Source organism: Salvia hispanica, chromosome 3 (genome assembly GCF_023119035.1).
Source record: "Salvia hispanica cultivar TCC Black 2014 chromosome 3, UniMelb_Shisp_WGS_1.0, whole genome shotgun sequence".
Classification (NCBI taxonomy): Eukaryota; Viridiplantae; Streptophyta; class Magnoliopsida; order Lamiales; family Lamiaceae; genus Salvia; species Salvia hispanica.
This window is the reverse complement of record NC_062967.1, coordinates 34,657,847-34,679,775: the sequence shown is the minus strand read 5'-3', so window position 1 is coordinate 34,679,775 and position 21,929 is coordinate 34,657,847. Positions and strand designations below refer to the sequence as shown.

Sequence of the window (21,929 nt, the reverse complement as noted above, 5' to 3'; positions counted from 1 at the left end):
AGCACAAGCAATTGTTGACTCCCAGAAATAGCACAATGGATGACATAGTGAAAGAGGCTGATAAACTAGTTTCATGCCAGGCTAATAAGACAATTATTATGCTATTTTTGACATACCACTTCGGCATTGTTTCTACGAGATCCTCACAATTGTTATCATTTCTAGCAGGTTGCGAAGACTTTTGACTTCAGCCTCACTTGTGCCTCTTCATGATCTTGTAAATTTTCTTTGATGAGTCATGTCATGATATTGATTATTTTGGTGTTAATTGTGGTCTGACGTTGTTATTACTTTTGTTGCAAACTTTTCAGAATACGAGGCTTGCTTATACTCTTAAAGAGAGTACTCTTGATAGTCTCATCACAGATAAGTTACTATGGATTTTGGGTGATAGGGTTCCTTAGATGGCTTGCTCATATCTTGCATTTTCTATTCTCAGGTTGAGTAGGACAAAGAACACAAACCAGCTGTTTATGAGGCTATGGTATGTGTACTCTGAAGTAATGTCATTGTCAGATATTTAAAAAATGTTTTTGGCCAATGTTGTCAAGTCTCAATGTTGGCATTAGTGTATTTTGTTTATTGTGTGTGTGTGTTTATAGTTCGTGCAGTATGTGTAGTGTGTTTATAGTTCGTGATTGTGTATATTTGTGTATAGTGTGTGTCTATGTGTTTGTGTATGTGTATGTGTGTGTGTGTGTGTGTGTGTGTAAGTCTTTTGCAAATGATTCTCGTTGTTTTGAATTGTATTGAATTTTTTTTAAAATATGTAATATATCAACCAGTATCCAATGTCTTATTAAATACCTATGCATGATGTGCCAAAATGAGTTAATGGGATAGGGTAAAGATGAGGAGTATTTTTCAATGGAATGATTTTTCAAAAGAAATAGGAATGTCTTTGAAATAGCGGCTCAGATTTGTTCATGGATGCTTTTGAAAAGAGTTGTCCAAAGAACCAAATTGTGTGAGAATTTTTTAAAAAAAAGTGGTCCAAAGAACCAAATAGTGTGATAATTTTTTAATATTAGATATGGTGAATAAATAGTCTTTGAATCACATTTAATCTTTTGGGTACGTCTTAACTAGCTAACTGTGTACATTACAAAGGAAGCATATGCACCTGCCCTCTTTTTTAAAAACTAACAAGACTGAGTGGTCAATGCTGTTTAGTAATATCTAAAAATGTTTATAGAATTGCTTCTGTTAAGACCTTTGCATAACCTTCATAATTTGTATATTCACATGATCTCACAAAATGAATTGTTTTTCAAAATTGTATTAGCACTTTTCTTATTGCTTGAATCAGAACTTTGTTTATCTATTTTTCTAATTTTTCGTCTAAATGTTGTCTACTGACAATACCTCCGATTCTGTTTTGTTTGTCCAATGTCATTTCTACATTTATTTGGGCAATTATAGCTTTCTTTTGAGAGACTTATTGTTTTTTTTTTTCCAGGCAGTTAGAGGAATGAAAGTTGTGTGCCATGAATTGGCACAAGCAATTGTTGACCCCGAGGGCAGCACAATGGATGACATAGTAGTAGATGCTGATAGACTAGTTTCATGCCGGGCTAATAAGACAATTATTATGCTATTTTTGACATACCACTTCGGCATTGTTTCCATGAGATCCTCACAATTGTTGTCTTTTCTAGCAGGCTGCAAAAAATTTTGACTCCAGCCTCACTCGTGCTTCATGATCTTGCAAATATGTCCTGAACCCTAAACCATAAACCCTATATACTCTAATGCAAGTAAGTTTTATTGCTTTTGTTGAGTCATGTCATGATATTGATGATTATTTGGGTGTTAATGAGGTCTGAAGATGTTATTACTTTTGTTGCAGACTTTTTAGGTCAGAACAAGAGGCTTGTTTGTGCACTTAAAGAGAATCTCTTGATAGTCTCATCACAGATAAGCTAAGCTACTATGGCTTTTGGTTTATGGGTTCCTTAGATGGCTTCTTATATCTTGCATTTTCTATTCGTCAGGTTCGAGCAGGACAAAGACCACAAACCAGCTGTTTATGAGGCTATGGTATGTGTACTCTGAAGTCATGTCATTGTCTGATATTTAAAAAAATGTTTCTGGCCAATGTTGTCAAGTCTCAATGTTGGCATTTTTAGACATTTTTATAGAGTGTGTATTTTGTTTATCGTGTGTGTATTTTGTTTATAGTTCGTGCAGTATGTTTTGGGTGTGTTTATAGTTCGTGCATTGTGTATATTTGTGTATAGTGTGTGTGTGTGTATGTGTATGTGTGTGTATGTAAGTTTTATTGCAAATGATTCTGGTTGTTTTGACTTGAATTGAATATTTTTTAAATATGTACTATCTTAACCAGTATCCAATGTTTGATTAAATACCTATGCATGATGTGCCAAAATGTAGTTATTAAGTCTGATTGGGGATAGGGGAAAGATGAGGAGTATTTTTCAATGAAATGCTTTTTCAAAAGATTAGGTATGTCCTTGAGATAGCTGCCCAGATTTGTTCCTCGATGCTTTTGAAAAGAGTTGTCCAAAGAACCAAATTGTGATAATTTTTTGAAAAAAGTGGTCCAAAAAACCAAATAGTGTGATAAATTTTTTTTTATTAGATATGGTGAATAAATAGTCTTTGAATCACATTTAATCTATTGGTTACACATTAACTAGCTAATTGTGTAAATAACTTTTTGGGTTTTAGTTTGAAAGTTTGTACATTAAAAGGAAGCATATGCACTGCCCTCTTTTAAAATCTAACAAGACTGAGTGGTCAATGCTGTTTAGTAATATCTAAAAATGTTTATAGAATTGCTTCTGTTAAGACCTTTGCATAACCTTCATAATTTGTATATTCACATGATCTCACAAAATGAATTGTTTTTCAAAATTGTATTAGCACTTTTCTTATTGCTTGAATCAGAACTTTGTTTATCTATTTTTCTAATTTTTCGTCTTAATGTTGTCTACTGACAATACCCCCCATTCTGTTTTGTTTTCCAATGTCATTTCTACATTTATTTGGGCAATTATACTTTCTTTTAGAGACTTATTTTTTTTTTTTTTCCAGACGGTTAGAGGAAGGGTTGTGTGCCATAAATTTGGCACAAGCAATTTGGGACCCCGGGGGCAGCACAAGGATGACATAGAGTAGAGGGATGATTTTCATCCGGGCTAATAAGACAATTATTATGCTATTTTTGAATCCCACTTCAGCATTGTTTCCATAAATCCTCACAATTGTTATCATTTCTAGCGGTTAAGAATTTTGACTTCAGCCTCTTCATGATCTTGTAAATATGTCCTAAACCCTATACTAATGCAAGTAAGTTTTTTTGCTTTTGTTGGAGTTGATATTGATGATTTTTGGGTGTTAAATCAGGTTTGAAGTTTTATCCTTTTTTTGCAGACTTTTTAAACAACTTTTTTTGCTGCCATTTCAGAACAAAGGTTTTTTATGCACTTAAAGAGATCTTGATAGTCTCATCACGATAAGTTACTGGGGTTTTGACTTGCTAATATCTTGCATTTTCTATTCGTCAAGGTTTGAGGAGGCAGAAGCTGTTTATGAGGCTATGGTATGTGTACTCTGAATTCTGTCATTGTGTGATATTTAAAAAATGATATTTAAAATATGTTTCCGGCCAATGTTGTCAAGTCTCAATGTTGGCATTTTTAGACTTTTTTATAGTGTGTATTTTGTTTAGGGTTCGTTCGCTTTTCCATATAGCATTTGTCATGTAAAAATACTTGATAAGAATTAGGGGAGTTTTGTATCAGACGTGGCCCACTAACATGTTGCAAAAATGGCGTTCGGTTATGGTCAAATCATTCTGTTTGGGCCTCCACTATGGTCGGAAATGAAGCACAAGCTCTCACTCATATGAAAAATTTCCCCAATTCTACCCTTCAGTCTCTAAATGACGGATGAGCAACAAAGGGGTGGGATGAGCGAAAAAAGGGTGGTTCATTTTGGCGCTTCCGAACGTGTACACCTGTTCATTTGAGGACCGGTTGAACCTCCGGCTGGACGAGTACACCGTGATCTCGTCGACACGCCGAAACCAAATGGACTATGTACGCACAATAGCATACCAAATAATCAGAAAAAAAGATGGAGGAGATCATTAATCGAACAATATTTTTCCCGAACCTACTTTTGATTGATGGAATGGAGGTCGCCGGTCGTGAACGTTGTGCGGGCGCCATCTGTCCCCGAAATTAAAGTGCAGATTTGCCTCGTTTCAAAATGAGCGATTTGAGGTGATTCTAAATTCACGAGGACAAATTAGTCTTTCTCTTCAACAACTCATCCCATTCGCCTCATTAGAATTTTATATCACCAAATTTGGAAGAAAAGTAATTCATTTATGAAGCAAACGATGCGGGCCAACGGGTTTTGCTTGGGCTTTCAAGTATTCATGCATGGAAACCGAACGGTGGTTATTGGGTAGTTTTGAGGGCTTATATGGCCATTACAGGAAGCGAACGGACCCTTATAGTGTGTGTAATATTGTGCGTTTGCGTTGCGTTGTCGTTGTGCGAGTGCGTCAAGTCTCAATGTTGGCATTTTTAGACATTTTTATAGTGTGTATTTTGTTTATAGTGTGTGTAATATTGTGCGTTTGCGTTGTCGCGTTGTGCGTTAGGGTGTGTTGTTCGTCGTGCGTGTACTTTATGTAAAGTCTTTGTGTACATTGTGTTTATTTTGTGTATAGTGAGTGTATTTAGCTCGTTTGTTTTGATATGTGTTTATTTTGTGATGTTTGTATATGTGGGTGTAATGTTTGTATTTTTTGTATAGTGTGTGTAGAGTATGTGCATAGGTTGTATTTTGTGTCGCGTATAATGTGTTTATGGTGTGAGCTATGTTTGTATTTTTTTACATTCATATTTTGTATATATGGGTGTAAAGTATTTACAATGTGTGATTTCGCTAGGTGTGCAATACGGAATTTGTGTATATCATGTATATCTCATATACTTTTTGTATAGTGAATGTGTTTTGTTTATTTGTTTGTCTAGTGTATCGGTTCGTTTGTTTTGTGACTAGTATGTGCGGTGTATGTTTATATTTTGTGTATGTATTATGCGAAGTGAGTGTATGTGCGGTCTTGTATTTTGTGCATAATGTGTATTTTTCAGTACGTGTATATTTTGTTTATAGTGAGTGTCGAGTAGTATGTGAAATTTTGTGCCCGTTCGGTAATTTGTGTATAGTGTGCGTATTTTGTGTATATCGTGCGAATGTATGTATTGTATATTATGTGCAATATCGTGTGTGTATAGTATGTATTCCATGTGTAAAGTGTGTGTTTATATTGTGTATTATGTACCATATTTGAAGTGTGTATATTTTGTGTCGAGTGTATAGTGGGTATAATGCTTGTATTCCGGCGTGTATTTTGTGCGTAATGTGTTTATAATGTGTCTTGTGTGTATTTTAAAGATCTTACGATATTTTCATTATAGATTATGCTTTGTATAGTGTGTATATTTTGTTTACTGTATGTGCATCATTATAGGTTATGCTTTGTATAGTGTGTATATTTTGTTTAGGGTATGTGCAATGTATGTATTCGTGAGTATAGTGGGTTTTTTTTGTATGCTTTACGTATTTTGGGTATAGTGTCGGTATTTTGTGTATAGATAGTGCATAATGTATGTGTTGTATATTATGTGCAATAATGTGTGTGTATGGTATTGTATATTATGTGCAATAGTGTGTGTAATGCGTGTTTTGTGCATAGTGTGTGTAATGCGTGTTTTATGCATAGGTATGTAATACGTAATTTGTGCATATTGTGTATATTGCGTGTATACTTTTTGTAAGTGAATGTGTTTTGTTTGTTTGTTTCGTGGATAGTGTATATAGTTCGTTTGTTTTGTGATTAGTATGTGACCGTGTGTTTATATTTTGTGTATGTATTATGTGATGTGAGTGTATTTTACGGCTTGTATTTTGTGCATAATGTGTGCTATATGTATTTTCCGTACGTGTATATTTTGTTTTTAGTGAGTGTAGAGTAGTATGTGAAATGTGTGTATTTCGTGAGTATAGTGGGTAAATTTTGTATACTTTTTGTATTTTGGGCTTAGGTGTATTTTGTGTAAAGTGTGCGTAAGTGTATATATTTCCTAATGTATCTGTTGTATATGATGTGCAATATTGTGGGTGTATATGTGTGTTTATATTGTGTACTATGTACCATTTGAAGTGTGTTTGTTTTGTGTTGTGTGTAAATGTGGGTGTAATGCTTGTATTTGTGTACAACGTGTATTTTGTGCATAAAGTGTTTATAATGTGTGCTATGTGTGTATTTTAAACTACTATGTACATTTTCAAATGTTATGCTTTGTATAACGTGCATATTATTTTTACAGTGAGTGTAGGGTAGTATGTGCAATGTGTGATTGTGTTAGTATATTGGGTATTTTTTCTATGATTTGCGTATTTTGGGCATGGTGTCGATATTTTGTATATATAGTGCGTAATGTATGTGTATTGTTTATGTGATGGGAGGTATGTGTAGTGTTGGTGTTTTATGCATAATTGTTGCACAATGTGCATACGTGTTCATAGTGTGTGCTATATGTGTATTTTCCGTACGTGTATATTTTGTTTATAGTAGTATGTGCAATGTGTATTCAGTGAGTATAGTGGGTATCTTTGGGCATAGTGTGCATATTTTGTGTAAAGTGTCGTAATGTATGTGTTGTATATTATGTACGTGTAAATGTGTGTTTATATTTTGTATTATGTACAATATTTGAAGTGTGTATGTTTTGTGTTGTGTGTATATTCGTGCATGTAGTGCTCATATTGTGTATTTTGTGTGTATTTTGGTCTATGCTTAATGTATTTTAAATTTAGTATATTTTGATTTACAATGTGTGTATAAGGTGCGTATTTTGTGTATAGTGTGTGTAGAGTGGTATTTGTAGGGTGTGTATACGCGGATGCAATGCTTGTATTTTGTGCATAATGTGTTTATGGTGTGGCCTATGTGTGTATTTTTTGTATGTGTACATTATTTTTATACGGTGTGCCATGTGTTTATTTTGTGTATAGGTATTTAGTCGTTTGCTTTTGATGTGTATTTTGTGTTGTTTGTATGTGTGGGGTAATGCTTGTATTTTTTGTATGAGGGTTGAGTAGGTGTTGTGTATAATGTGTTTATGGTGTGAGTCAGATGTATGTTTTTTACATTTGTATTTTTGTGTATAGTGGGGTGTAAAGTAGTACGTGCAATGTGTGTTTTCGCTATGTGTGTAATGCGTAAGTGGCATATTGTGTATATTTCATGTATATATTTTTTATAGTGAATGTGTTTAGTTTGTTTCTTTTGTGTATGTTGTATATAGTGCTTTGCTTTGTGATAAAGATGTGCATGGTGTTTATATTTTGTGTATGTATTATGTAATGTGAGTGTATGTGCAGTGCTTGTGTTTTGTGCATAATGTGTTTATAGTGTGTGCTATTTGCGTTTTTTTCGTAAGTGTATATTTTGTTTATAATGATTGTAGGGTAGTATGTAAAATGTGTGTATTCCGTGAGTATAGTGGCAAACTGAGGGGTACCATATGTTCATTCAGGTAATACAAATTCTTTGTGATTCTGAAATTGTTAGTGTCATTGAATCGGCTGCTCAAATTTCTTTACCAATCATTGTATAAATCATTTCGTACCCTTTGTTGTAATAGTGTGCGTATTTTGAGTATATAGTTCGTAATGAATGTGTTGTATATGATGTGGCGTATGTGTGTATGTTTTGCATGTGTACATTGTGTTTGCCACGGTCTGCTTCATATATATCAGTGGGTGAAAAGTGTATTTAGCCCTTTGGTTTTGATATGCGTGTATTTTGTGTTGTTTGTATTTGTGGGTTCATATGCTTGTATTTAGCCTATAGAGAGCCGGGAACGAAAAGTAGCTGCACAGTGATGTAAACTGTGTTGACGTATACTATATAAATCCTGTGAGTTGTCTAGTTTTTGTACAAGAAAATTTTGTGTATAGTGGGGTGTATAGTAGTATTTGCAATGTGTGTTTTGTGCATAGTGTGTGTAATGCGTAATTTGTGCATATTGTGTATATTGCGTGTATACTTTTTGTAGAGTAAATGTGTTTTGTTTGTTTGTTTCGTGGATAGTGTATATAGTTCGTTTGTTTTGTGATTAGTATGTGCACTGTGTGTTTATATTTTGTGTATGTATTATGTGATGTGAGTGTATGTGTACGGCTTGTATTTTGTGCATAATGTGTGCTATATGTATTTTCCGTACGTGTATATTTTGTTTTTAGTGAGTGTAGAGTAGTATGTGAAATGTGTGTATTTCGTGAGTATAGTGGGTAAATTTTGTATACTTTTTGTATTTTGGGCTTAGTGTCGGTATTTTGTGTAAAGTGTGCGTAGTGTATATATTTCCTAATGTATCTGTTGTATATAATGTGCAATATTGTGGGTGTATCGTGTGTATACTATGTGTAAAGTGTGTGTTTATATTGTGTACTATGTACCATTTGAAGTGTGTTTGTTTTGTGTTGTGTGTAAATGTGGGTGTAATGCTTGTATTTGGGCATAATGTGCATATTTTGTGTAAAGTGTGCGGAATATATGTGTTGTATATTATGTACGTGTAAAGTGTGTGTTTATATTTTGTATTATGTACAATATTTGAAGTGTGTATGTTTTGTGTTGTTGTATATTCGTGCATGTAGTGCTCATATTGTATATTTTGTGTGTATTTTGGGTATAATGTGTTTGAAGTACTATCTATATTTAGGTTATGTTCTGTATAAAGTGTGTATTTTGGGTTGTACTGAATGTATTTTAAATTTAGTGTATTTTGATTTACAATGTTGTGTATAAAGTGTGTATTTTGGGTTGTACTGTGTGTAGTGACTGTATTTTGATTTACAATGTGTGCATAGTGTGCGTATTTTGTGTATAGTGTATTTAGCCCGTTTGTTTTGATATGTGTATTCGTGTGTGCCCTCTTCGTGGCAACCGCCGTGAGACGTGGTGTTGGCCGCCACACACTAAGCGAAAAACGACGTCTTCTGGCAGTCCGCTGCGGCCCGCCCTTGGCCCTGTTTTTTGGCGCCACTCGTTAATTTTTTTTTAAAGAACTGAAAAATAAAACCGAAGGAAATTAAAGAAAAGTACACAATTGGGTTGCCTCCTAACAAGCGCCTTTGTTTATAGTTGTAGGTTGAACAACTATAGTTGTCACTGTCATTGATGGTGATCTCGCCCCGACCTACGTCATTCAAAGTTTTGGAAGTGGCTAGAACTGCCTGAGATTAGAGGGACATTATTATATACCTTTATATCAAGAACAATAAAGTCGGCAGTAAAAACGAAATCATCTACCTTCACCAAGAAATCGTCAATCATGCCCACTGTTTTGATGGTCCTTAAACTTACATCAGTGTTTTGAGAGGCCTAATGTTGAGTTTCTTGTAGTATTTCAGCAGCATGAGATTAATGTTATCCCCTAGATCACAAAGGGCTTTGTCAACCTTCCCTTCTCCAATCCTACACCCAATGATGAACTACCTCGGGTCTCCTTGCTTCACTGCCCTCTCTCTTTGGATGATCTCGCTGCAATGAAGTGGTAACTTAAGGTCGGCCTATGTTGGTTTCTTCTTGTTCATCACTGCCTCCCTAAGTAACTTCGCATGCTTGGGTATTTCTTGCAACGATTCAACAAGAGGGATGTTAGTATGGATCTTACAAAACATGTTAAGGAAATGCTTGAATTGTTCTTCAAGCTTGAATTTTTTCTTCGGCTGTAAGGGAGTACAATCCCGTTGTGCCGCACAAGCTCTTGTTACGTGGATGATTCTGCCTGGTCAGTAGCGGCCCGCCGCGGAGTCTGCGGCGGTCCGTCGGCAGTCGGGCAGACTGCATTATGTGGCCCAGTGGCGGTCCGCTGCGGATAGAGATAACCAAGGTTTTCGGTTTAGGTTCAGGTTCCAAAATTCTGAAATTGTGTCGGAACCGTCTGTTCTGGGCAGGCGGTTCCACACGACGAAAAACTGCCGGAAAACCGTGAAATCGAGCCAAAATCGCTGGAAACCGGCGGTTCAAAACCGTGAAACACCGTTTGAAAATCAGCAGTTCGAAAATGGAATCGGAACCGCCTGTTTCCGATCCGAAATCGAAACCAAAATAGTGAAATAGGCTCATGGTTCAATTCCGGTTCCACATTTTCTAAAATCGGAACCGGCAGTTCTGAAATGGAGCGTACGGCAGTTCGCTAGGTGTTGGGCAGACTCCAAATTTTTGTTTTGCCCCCCACTTCTTTTTTATATCATCTACTTGTGCTGCTGCCTTTGCCTTTTCCTCGTCAAATTTCTTTTGGACCTGCTCCATTTGAGTATTGATATTTGTGATGGCAGTTGAAATTGTACTTATCCCTTGCTCGAGATTGTTTAATCTCGCCTTAACAACTCCAATCTTGGTGTCATTGATCTTCCTATCTTGTGCGATCATCTCCAATATTTTCATAATAACTTGGTCATACTTCTATTTGGGGGGCTCAACTACTCCTCCTTTGCTAACATTAAATTCTGCAGAGGTTGCAAGAAATTATTATTAGAATACGAAAGGTTAGGATGAAGATGGTTCCCATTATAATTATTGAAATTACTGCCTCCTGGTTAGAGCGATAATTGTTATAAGATTTGTGGGACCTCCTATTTGCATGTAGTTGACATCTTCCACTTTGGGGGTTGGAATATCGGGCTTGGCAACTACAATGATGGAGGTTGGTGGAACCGGATCCTCTTTCCTCTACGTGTCCATTTAGTTCACCCTCACCTTGAGTTCGGCCAACTCCTTTGCTAAGGAGTTCTCTTCGGCCACTTCTATAGAGTTGTGTCTTTCTTTCTACCATCCCCATTGTTGGTGGCGAACTCCTCAATCACCGCCATGGCATCCGTCCTGTCTTCCTCAAAAAGCCTTCATTCGCCCATGAATTCAACATCACCGCTAGACGTTGGTCTAGACTTTCTGACTTGTCTGTGGCGGTCGCCACACTTTCTCCGATGGTCGCCGAACGTGACTTCGTTCCATGCATAGAATTTCCGAGGCGGACCGCTGCAGAATGATGGTCGCCGAGCGCCGGCGGTCGCTGCCTGAAACTCCAGATTTTCAGATTTCGCGTTTTGACTCCCTTTTCCGACTCAAATATGCAAATTTCTCACAAAACACGTTAAAATACAAAAATAGATAAAATATGCAAATAACGGACATGTAACGTGACTTTGACATAAAAAACGATCAAATAATGACATTAAAATAGTGCAAAATCCGAGCGTATCAATGGCACTGCCAGGTGATGCCTGAAGGATGAAGATGGAGGAGCCTATCTCTAACGGTACTTTGATGTTGGATAAAGAGAGAACCCTCTCTCTATACATATGTCACAGTTAACAATATTCTATATACACTACTCTCTCTATTTTTCAATATGTGGTATTTATAGATCTTGTAATTTTTTATATTCTTTTTTGAATGCCTTATATCAATGGGATTATTTCTAAATCAATCCAACAATATATGCTAAAATTATATTTATTCTGTCGACCAATAAGTGTCCAATTTTGTCATTTTCGTCTATTCCACTAATTTTATTTCATTTACATTTTACTATAAAACTAATTGAACTCGCTTTCTCACCTTCCAACTACCTTTTCCCCTCATTTTCTACTACATTTCTTAAAATTTGTGTCACACCTCATTCGAAAATAGTTTTCAAAATTAGAAAATGTATATTTTTGTGGGATGGACTAAAAAAAAGAGTGTATATTCTTGTGGGACGAAGGGAGTAATTAATATAAATTGCAGTCAATTATTTTATGATAAGAGCAATGTGTAAAATATCACTAACTTTGATATTAAATGCATGTTTGACAATCTGCCAAACATTAGGCATGAAGTAAATTTTATAGATTGTTGGCGTTGGTTTATCGTTTGGTGTAATTGCATATCATATTATCAGTGCATATTAGAATTCATTAATTTCACAATTAAATAGTAACGTTTTGCCATTCCTCACGTGCTATACTAAGTACTATTAGCATTTTTTCGGATAATTGTAACGATCATAAGGGCATTTATCATCACATGGAACAGATCAAGCAACTCATCATACGGAGCAGATCAAGTCACACATAAGCCTCCAAACCTAACAAGAGGGGTGGCTTAGTAACACATAGCAAAGCATAACAGATTAGTACTAGCAACTCATCATAGGGAGCAAATTAAGTCACACATAAGCCTCCTAACCTAACAAGAGGGGTGGCTTACTAACACATAGCAAAGCATCACATGGAACAGATCAATAACATTTCTGAATTAGCATCAGCTCAATATCAAAAGCACAAATCAATAGCAGCAACATAAATAGCATCATCTCAATTAGCAACACATGAGCAACAACAATCATAGGGCAAATGCAAAAAGCCTCCAACCCAACAATCATCCACACCAACACCCACAGCCTCTCACCCAACCTAGAACCACAACCTCCAACTCAAGCAAAAAATCACAGCCTCCAACCCATGAAACAACCGCAGCCTCCACACCCAACAAACAAGCATAGACTCCAACCCAACAAACAAGCATAGCCTCCAACCCAGCCTTCAACCCAACAAACAAGCATAGCCTCAAACCCAATGTGGAATAGGTGGTGCCTCAGCCTTAAAAGTACATACCAAACATAAATAACTAGATATGATATAGAGCCACAATGTGGAATAGGTGGTGCCTCAGCCTTCAGTGATTCGGCTTTGTGCTAGTAACTAATACGAGCAAGCAAAATGGGTAGTAAGAAAGATACCGTAGTATCCGACTCCTTGCACCGAGTGGTGCGCACAAAAGAATCAGGAGGAGAAGCAATAGGGCAATGAAAGATGTACTCATGGCAAGCACAGTGATTTGGAGCCATCTGAGTTTGCTAAGAACTATGGTAACTCCAGCTGTGAAAGCCATAGACATCATGATCAGAGCAACACCAAGCAACGGTACCGCAATGTAGAGGGCAGAGAAAACTAAGGTAATATCACCTAACTGGGCCCATATGAGAGTTGTGACAGCAAGGATTGAAGTATACATGGCTATAGTGTCGCAGAAAACAAAAACGTGGAATACCGTGTCTTTCCACATCGCTGCCATGCCCAATTCATTGCTAGTTTCAGAGCTAATGTAGCCACCGGGCATGGTGAAACCAGCTGCAAAAGTTACTGTGGCGACCAGAGTTGCCATAACCAGGAAAGTGTTTACTCTTTCCTTAAAGACATTCAAGTTGACATTCACCTTTCTATCTGAATCTGAATTTTGAGGAACAGATGCAGCATGTAGAGCAGCCAAAGTCAAATGCTGAAACCCACACAGAGATATCAATATATTAGGATTGTATTCTTTGCAAAAAGATGGGGAAATATATGTATTCCTTTGTTTTCCATCAATGAAAACACATTGTGAGATAGTTAACTAACTGTACATACATACCTTTGCAAAAGATAGTTTATGTTTCCTTTTTTCATAAAAAACATCAAGAGCTGTCATTTCCTTGTTGTTAACCGCCTTAGTTTCGACCCTCTGGTCCCAGGTTAAGGCACTGACTATCTTAGCATGATCATTCCTGGTGGCAATATGCAGGGGCGTGTCTCCGGATTTATCCTTCATGTTTACGAGGGAGTCGAGATTTGGATTGTTGAGAACATAATGGAACACATTATATCTTCCACTCCGAGCAGCAATATGTAAAATATTACAACCAGACATGTCAAGCAGCTCCTCAGCTTGGGTGGGATACTGAAGCAAAGCGTGAATGATGTCAACATGGCCTTCAAGTGCTGCCAAATGAATAGGCAGTTCACCTCTTTTGTCTCTTCTAGTTGCATTGCTCTTACATTTTTGTAGCAGGTAATGTGTTGCTTCTAGGTTACCCAAATATGCAGCAAAATGAAGCGGTTTTCTTCCATTACTGTCGCTCATTAGGATTAATTTTGGCCCCGCCTTGATTATGGCTTCTAAAACAACTGATGCATGAAAAAAAAAACACAATGAGTGTTACCATTTTCCAGTGAATAAAGGCCAAAACTGATCTGAACATATGCCAATTATTGCATACCTATTTCCTCCCTCTCAATTGCTTCTTGAAAGGGTGATTTATTCTCGAAAAGCAGATTTAGGCGGCTCTCATCCGTGCACTAAGCAAGAATAGAAGAGACGCATTCCACAAGACCAGCTTTAGCCGCCAAATAAATGGCAGATTCTCCATGCTTGTTTAGGTGATATGATAGCTCAGGCTCTTGCTGGATCAAAAAACTAGCAATTGATTTTTGATCTTGATGCAAGGCTGTGTTTCCCATACCATCCTCTGCTATCAGTAGATTACGCTTCTCTGTGTCGTTACGAGAGACATCTCCCACAAGGGCTCTTACAATAGCTTCATCTCCACCTTTTGCTGCGAGATGCAACAGTCTCTCCGTTGAAATTCTTGGCAAAGATGAGAGATGGTTTCACATTGGCTATGAATTTCACTATATCTAGGTTTCTATGTTTGGCTGCAACATGAAGAAATGTGTTTTGAATAGGGGCTCAACCAAGATAAAATATCACATTCAGGATCTGTATTGAAAATTGTTTTGAACTGGTGGAGATCACCACTTATGGTTGCTACATATAACTCAGATTCCTTGTCCATCTTTGCAGTCATAAGCTCATCTTCTTTACAGCATCGATTAACCAAAGATTTTATCTTTCTTCGATTAAATAAGGATTTTATCTTTCTCCGGTTCTGGGTCATCATCTTCAAATCATCAGACATCACGCTTTGGGGTACATTGAGAGCCTATTCCAAGAAATGCAAAAAATCCCAAGTCAAAATTATGAAATATAGGGATGTGATAAAAAAATATCTCAACTTCTGTGTATCAAAAATATCAATATAATGGCATAAGTATATCAACACATCCTAATAACTATCTCAACTATGTGTATTAAAAATATCACAACATAATGACATGAGTATATCAACCCATGTGTAAATTATAATAAAAACTAATTTTTATATCCAAGCTAAGCCAACTAGAATTATAAATTACAGTGTTTGCTATTTTCACAATTATCACATCTATCTCTTTTCGGTGAAATACAAGAAAATGTAGCAACCAATTTTAATTAAATCATCATTCATATAATCACTCTTCTCTGCATTATTCTCTCTCTTACTTGACTATTTCTCTATTTCAACAATTTATTTGTAAAACGAATGCTCAAAAGTATCTGGGACTGCTAAAGCGGGACGGAGGGAGTATCACCCTAAGGAGAATAGAAGTTAACATTCCTAACATAGTTTAATAATTTATTTCGCCAGAATTAAGTTTTTTTAAACTGTGAAACGGACCAGAATTTGTTCTTTTTTCGTGATTTATTTGACAATTTATATTATACGGAGTATCATTTTTTTATGGTAAATGGAGTGACAAATTTTACAATTAAATTTACTAATAGTACAACATATTCAGAAAGTAATATTATCAACATTTACATAAATATACTTCATTCAATTATATATATATTTCAAAATAATCAAAGATAGCAAAGTACATTGCCTAAAAATAAATAAATATTCCAAAATAATCAAAGATAGCAAAGTAAATTACATAAAAATGAGTAATATTGGAGAAGATACAATAGAAAACTTTAGAAATGATACAATAGAAAACTTTAGAAATAAAAGGGAATAATTTGAAACAGAAATACCTGTTCAATTTTGCGATGGAGGGAGTATGAGCTTACTCCTGGTTCGTGTGAGTTCATGCTTGAATCCGACCTATGCCATTCATGTTCAACCTCTGCTTTGATTTTATCTGAAGATTCCTCCTCGTCGACCAGATTCTCGTTCTGCTTCGACAAGCTTTTCATCTTTTGCTCTTCTTTTTCGTTTCGCATGAAAGAAGAAGATGAAACTCGATCGATGAAGCAGAATATATTTAAAGTGCAAGGACTGGACTGAGAAATATAAGAGTAAACAGAATTTTAAGTAATAAAATAGGCAACCGATGAAGAGATAAGAATAGTCATGACTACGGAACTAACCATAAAAGAAAAGATGATTGAATTTCATCGTGACATAATTTTCGGGTTTATAAAGAAGCATGAGTGTATCTTTGAAAATTAATGTTTATTTGAAATAAACATTAATTTAAAGGCCATGCAGCGTATAAGAGAAAAAAGGAGTGTTGCCAAAACTGTTTATAATAATACTGAAAGTGGATGGACTGAAAAGCTTGTGCTTGCTTCAAATATATAAGAACCAAAATTTCCAAGAAACTCTCGTTAAAACTTTAGAATTGATCATGGCGTTTGATCCTTTTATTTTCCTAAATTTGCAAAGATATCATTTGAAGTCATTTTTCCCTTTTTTTTTACCCCTCAGTCTTAAAAGGGCATAAATATTTTTCTTTTCCTTCTTTTTATTGTCGTCACTTTTTGTATTTAGAAAATCTCTTATGTTGTCATTGTAGAACGTTCATGAAAAATAGTGATGCAGAAACGTACGAGAATGACAGATAAAGAACTCATTTCAAAACTCAAAAGTTTCCCTCAAATTATTACTCTTGCATTCCTAATTATTATTTTTTATTCTATCTTTTATTTTACCAATTTCTTATTATAATTGCATGTTTATATTTTTTGGTATTAAATTTATACTCCCTCCGTCCCACAAAAGATGTCACACTTTCCTTTTTAGTTTATCCCACAAAAGATGTCATATTTTCATTTTTGAAAAAAGTTCTTTCTTACATGAATATAAAATAATATTTTCTCTCTCCATTTAACACACAAAATAAAACCTCCTAAAATCTCGTGCCGTCCCACAAGTGTGACATCTTTTGTGGGACGGAGGGAGTAATAAAATATGAATTGAATGATCTGCAAAAATGTAAAAACAAGATAAAATACTACCTCCATCCCCGATTAGGAGTCACAATTTGACCGGGTACGGATTTTAAGAAATGTAAAGAAAAGTTGGTTGAAAAAATTAGTGGAATGTGAGATTCATTTTTTCATATTGGTTTTATAATAAAATGTGACTGAATTGAGTTAGTGGAATGTGAGACCTACTTACTATTTATGGTAAAAATAAAATATGACTCTTAATTGGGGACGAACCGAAATGGAAAAGTGTGACTCTTAATTGGGGACGGATGAAGTATATAATAGCGGACGTACCCAAAAAGAAGTATTTGCATGGAACATTTAACTTTGACTGGAGAAGTGTGTATGATTTGGAATGTTGAGTCACTATTATTATTATACGAGTCAAAGTGTAGCCATTGCACTGTTTTGAACACCTTTTTTTTTATTGGGAAGAATAACTCATTTTGACCCATTGTCGGATATAAAGATGAAATGAACTCACATTGTCGAATAAAAAAAAGACAAGAAAAAGAAAAGGGAAGGAGCTATTTGAACTTTTGCATTCATTTAGAATTTAGAAATTACAAATCAAATCTAGTTTCACTATTATAAGTTAGAGTGCAGGACGAATCATTTCTGAATAATTGTAATCAATTATAGGGCCCGATCGGCGGCCCATTTAAGGCCGAGCAAGGGCCAATGATCTAATTCGTTGTAAATATTTTCTAGCCCAATTAATTCTAAAAGCCCACATATACACATCCAAGTTTAGCCTATTAGTCAGTTATTTGGCCATTCAGCTTTCTTGTCTTTTAAGGTGCATATGTGTTTAATACATATTACATGAATTTTAAATAAAATTTGTAAAATATGAGAAAGAAAGACGAATAAGAGTCTCCACAATAGAAAAGACTATGACCAAGCTCAAGCCACAAAAACTTGTCCAGAGTCACCAAAATACTTGTCCACCCTAATAGTGGACAATTCCAAGCCACAAATCCAATTATTTTTTAATTCTTGGTATATTTTAATTTAATTAGAATAAAAATTATCGGACTATAATAATTAGAAAAAAACGCATAATTTAATAAAAAATTATTAAAACCAAATCTTCGTTGTATTATAGAAAGGGGAATAGAGATAATTGAAAAGAGTGGAGATTGGAATGAGGCGAAAAAATTGAGAGGAATTGGTATATTTATAGGAAATAAATAAGAAAAAATAAAAACTTGGGCAGAGTTGCGGCTCTCGGCCGCCACAATAAGACGCCGCGGCCTGCGCCCAATATCCCTATCCGCGCCGACTAGGTGGCGCGCCCACATGTCCTCTAACCCCGCCGCAGCCCAGCCAAGCCCCTAATCGGGAGCCACGGCTCCCTATTATGGACATTCTAATAATTGAAATAGTGATATTTCAAAATCTAATAGTAGAAGGTAAGGTAATGAAACTCACTTTATCAATAGTGTAACGTGCAGTGAAATAAGTTTCTAAAAATAGCAGTTTCATTAATTTTGTATTCCTCATTTTCCACCAAGCATAAAATTACCGAGGACAAAGCATGAGGTGATAAGTATTACTACCATTTAGTATATGAGTGGCAATGGAATATGATGCGATATTATTTACTCCAAAAAATGGGGAAATTCTACAGTGTTGATCATCATCACAGCTAAAAATCTCTTCGGCGCTGCTCATCTGACTCAACCAAGCAAAGTAATCGAACATAGTAATTCTGCAACCAAAAACCAAAACATTACTATTTAATTACACGTATTGTACCTGTATATTTTGGTAACCAAAATAAAAAATAAAAAATACAAGTATTTACCTAAATGCGTGACACTTTTTCCTTTCATAAGGATCCAACGAGAAGGCTAGGCCTGCCTTGAGGAATTTCTTCACAAACACAATCATTAAACGTTAGATTACGAATGCATACCACTGATGCAGATTGGAGTTTGACGATCACCTTGAATATCTCATTCGCTGCAGCAGCATTGTCTCCTCTGTCGTAAGGGACGGGGCAGTGTGGCTTGAGCCTAAAGCATTGCTGAGCATCTAACAGAGCATTAATGCTTTTATGTGTGCGTGCTTCCCACATGCTTCGCGTCGATACCCATGTGGCGTTAGATGGATCAAGATGAGAAGCCTACGCATCACATATAGTATTACCTACGAAACATGGCTGCCAACTCATGAGGTAAAAGACAGGTTTACCATTCTATAATGAAAGATTGCTCGGTAGTAATTCTTATTGCCCGCATCAAGCAACCCTCCGAAGTCTATTACACTTAAGCGCTTTGTCAATTTCTCCTGACTCTGCAAGATATGTGATGAGAGATCAAAGTGTTGTTGAGTTGTGACACAATGAAAAAGTAGTTTCAGACCATTTTTTTATATTCTTCAGAATGAGTGTACTCGATTATGCCATCAACAGTCCAATTCGGATAATGTGCAAGCTGTTCAGTCACTGGAAACAAAACCTCCACAGCTGCACGATCATGCACCAAAGCAGCTTCCTCAATCGGTCTATGTATATCCTGAAAGTCGTCATTAACTATGCAAATAAGTGTCCTGCTGATAACATCAGGATGAAGCAACAAGATCCAAAGAAGGTAGTAATAAACCAAGGGAAACATAGAAATTAACTTTGTCAGACGAATTTGGATCTCCTTTAGCTTTAATCAAATACTCAAGAAATTTTGTGTCTCCTTCTTTTGCAGCATATTGCATAGGACTTAATCCAGCGACATAAAAATTTGGGTCTGCTTTACCCTGCAAAGAGATTTCCATTTGATTAAATCCACTAAACATGATGGAATCATTTATCACAAAAAAAAAACATACTTCAATCCCTAACAGAATTAGACAAGATAGGCATTTCCATTCACCAAACATACCTCAAGCAGCAATTTCAGGCATTCAAATGAAAGAGACTTGACTGCACATACAAGAGGGGTGTCCACAACTGCACAAGAAAAATTTGGCTGCAAAATGGAAAGCAGCAAAGAGATTGATCTCACAAGATTATATATTCATAAGTTAATACAGTAGCCAAAAGATCATATCAGTGTCTTTGGCTAATAATGATTTAAGAATATTTCTCAAACCCCAAGTGAAAGTTATTACAAGAAACAAAACAAACAATGACTTAAACAAGATTATCAACCTATAATACTATTAAAAAATTAAGTTCTCATGCATGGGTCATAAGAATACGATACAATAATGAGAATGGTGGTTAAGTTATTTTCGTCTAAATAAAAGCATATTGGTCATATAAATTTGAAACAATTTCAATCTAAAAAAAACGATAATGTTAGGAAAGAGGATGTTGTCACAATTATTAATAACATTTTTAATTAACATCTAAGCATTGTACATAAATTATATATTTTGTCCTACTAAAAATTTTGATAAAAAATTGAATTATAAAATACTACTGTATATTTTTTTATTAAAAAACATTGACTTTATAGAATTTCTTAATAGTATATTATGTTACATTTATATGTAGCCGGAGAAATTAAATGAAAATTTGGAAACTCTTTTTCTCTCTTTTAAGGTGTGACTCATTCTCCATTAACAATATTTTAATTACTTTTTTCTTTACCAATTTTACATTAAAACTCATGTCAAACCCAAAGTACATATTCTTTGGGATCACTTTTCACACACCAAATCTTTCACTTTCTCTTCTCTATTCTCTCAATATTCACATTTTCAACAATGGATCCGAGTCAATTCCCAAACCCCGTAATGTCGGACGACGATATGCCCATGTTTGGCGGCGGTGGCGGCGGCGGCGCGGTGGCGGGGGACGCCCGATGGCCGTCCACGGGACTAGGGTTGAGACGCCCGGATCGAGGATCCACTTTCGTCTCGGACTCGAGTTCGATCCGTTCTTCGGCCCCGATGAGCAGGGGTCGAGGAAATGGAGCCTAGTTGTGGGCAACCTCGCCCCTCGCCGCCGCCACCAAGGAGGAGGAAGAGATGGGGGCGGAAAGAAGGGGGCCATTGGTCCCGGTCCCCCGAGCTTAACAAGAGTACGCAACGGGCGTCGACTACGAGTTGGAGGAGTATTGCGAAGGTGGCTCGGGTGGGCCGATATATCGGAGGATTCAATATCCTCCAACAAATCACGGGGATGGGTGGCATTGGTAAGACCACTCTTGCCATGAATCTATTTCGAATGCACTTGTTAGAGCGCTTTAATAAGCGGTTTTTACTACAATCTCTCAAACTTATAATATTAGTGAAACACTTAGATAAGTTCTTTTTCGAGCAAGTGGAGTTGATTCAAGTAGTGATCCCAGTGAGAATGAGTTGGGACAAAAATTATACCGGTTGTTTGGGAGGAGATATCTCGTAATAATGGATGATATGGGAGCATAAAGGCGTGGGAGAAGATAAAAAATTTCTTTCCCGATAACCAAAAAGGGAGTCGAATAATCGTAACAACTAGGGCTTCGACTTGAGTTCTCAATTGAACGAGTCTTGTATAGTTGGCATGAAATTTTTAGATGAGGCTAGTAGTTGGGAACACTTTCCCGTCCCAAGGAAGATGACCCTTCCTTGGGCGGCACGAGATTTTATGCAATTAATTTGGTGTAAGATGAGAGAGTAAAGTAAGAGAGAGAATAAAGAGAGATAAAAGGTGTTTCCATTTTAAGTAATGAGTCATCTTGGTTGGGACAAACCAAAAAGGTCGTGAGTCATCTTCAATGGGACGGAGGGTATTTTGTAAGGCGTGTTCGGGGAAAGAAAGTTGTCCAATTGAGTTGGAGAAGATTGGAAAGAATATTGTAGCAAATTATAAAGGACTTTCTTTGTCAATTGCTACAATAGGAGGTCTTTTGGCACAATCTGAATGCACAAAAGAATGTTGGGAGCGTAGAGCAAAATTTGAATTCAATTGTTATTAACACTAACGATGGATTTTGCTTGAAAATACTGAGGATGAGCTATATCTATTTGCCAAACTACTTAAAGCCAT

The 21,929-nt window shown here is 36.1% G+C and overlaps 1 protein-coding gene across 1 annotated transcript; it reads right to left on the bottom strand.

Annotated features, from left to right (window-relative positions):
- Positions 1-12,678: 12,678 nt before the first annotated feature.
- On the bottom strand, positions 12,679-21,929 carry LOC125209950. Its single transcript, XM_048109524.1, has 13 exons — positions 21,888-21,929; positions 19,834-19,920; positions 19,583-19,708; positions 19,321-19,473; positions 19,151-19,252; positions 18,903-19,082; positions 18,762-18,829; positions 18,560-18,665; positions 15,773-16,021; positions 14,627-14,858; positions 14,379-14,471; positions 13,511-14,043; positions 12,679-13,378 (listed from the first exon to the last, which is right to left on the bottom strand). The coding sequence occupies exons 1-13, from the start codon at positions 21,927-21,929 to the stop codon at positions 12,776-12,778; spliced, it is 2,574 nt and encodes an 857-aa protein (XP_047965481.1). The 3' UTR covers positions 12,679-12,775.

Bases quoted from the DNA above. Each gene is read 5' to 3' on its own strand.
- LOC125209950 (XM_048109524.1), bottom strand. From the start codon at position 21,929: ATGGCTTTAAGTAGTTTGGCAAATAGATATAGCTCATCCTCA. The intron at 19,474-19,582 runs GTTAATTTCTAT...GACGACTTTCAG, and splicing joins ATCCAAATTCGTCTGACAAA to GATATACATAGACCGATTGA. The intron at 18,666-18,761 runs GTAAATACTTGT...TTTTGGTTGCAG, and splicing joins AAAAAGTGTCACGCATTTAG to AATTACTATGTTCGATTACT.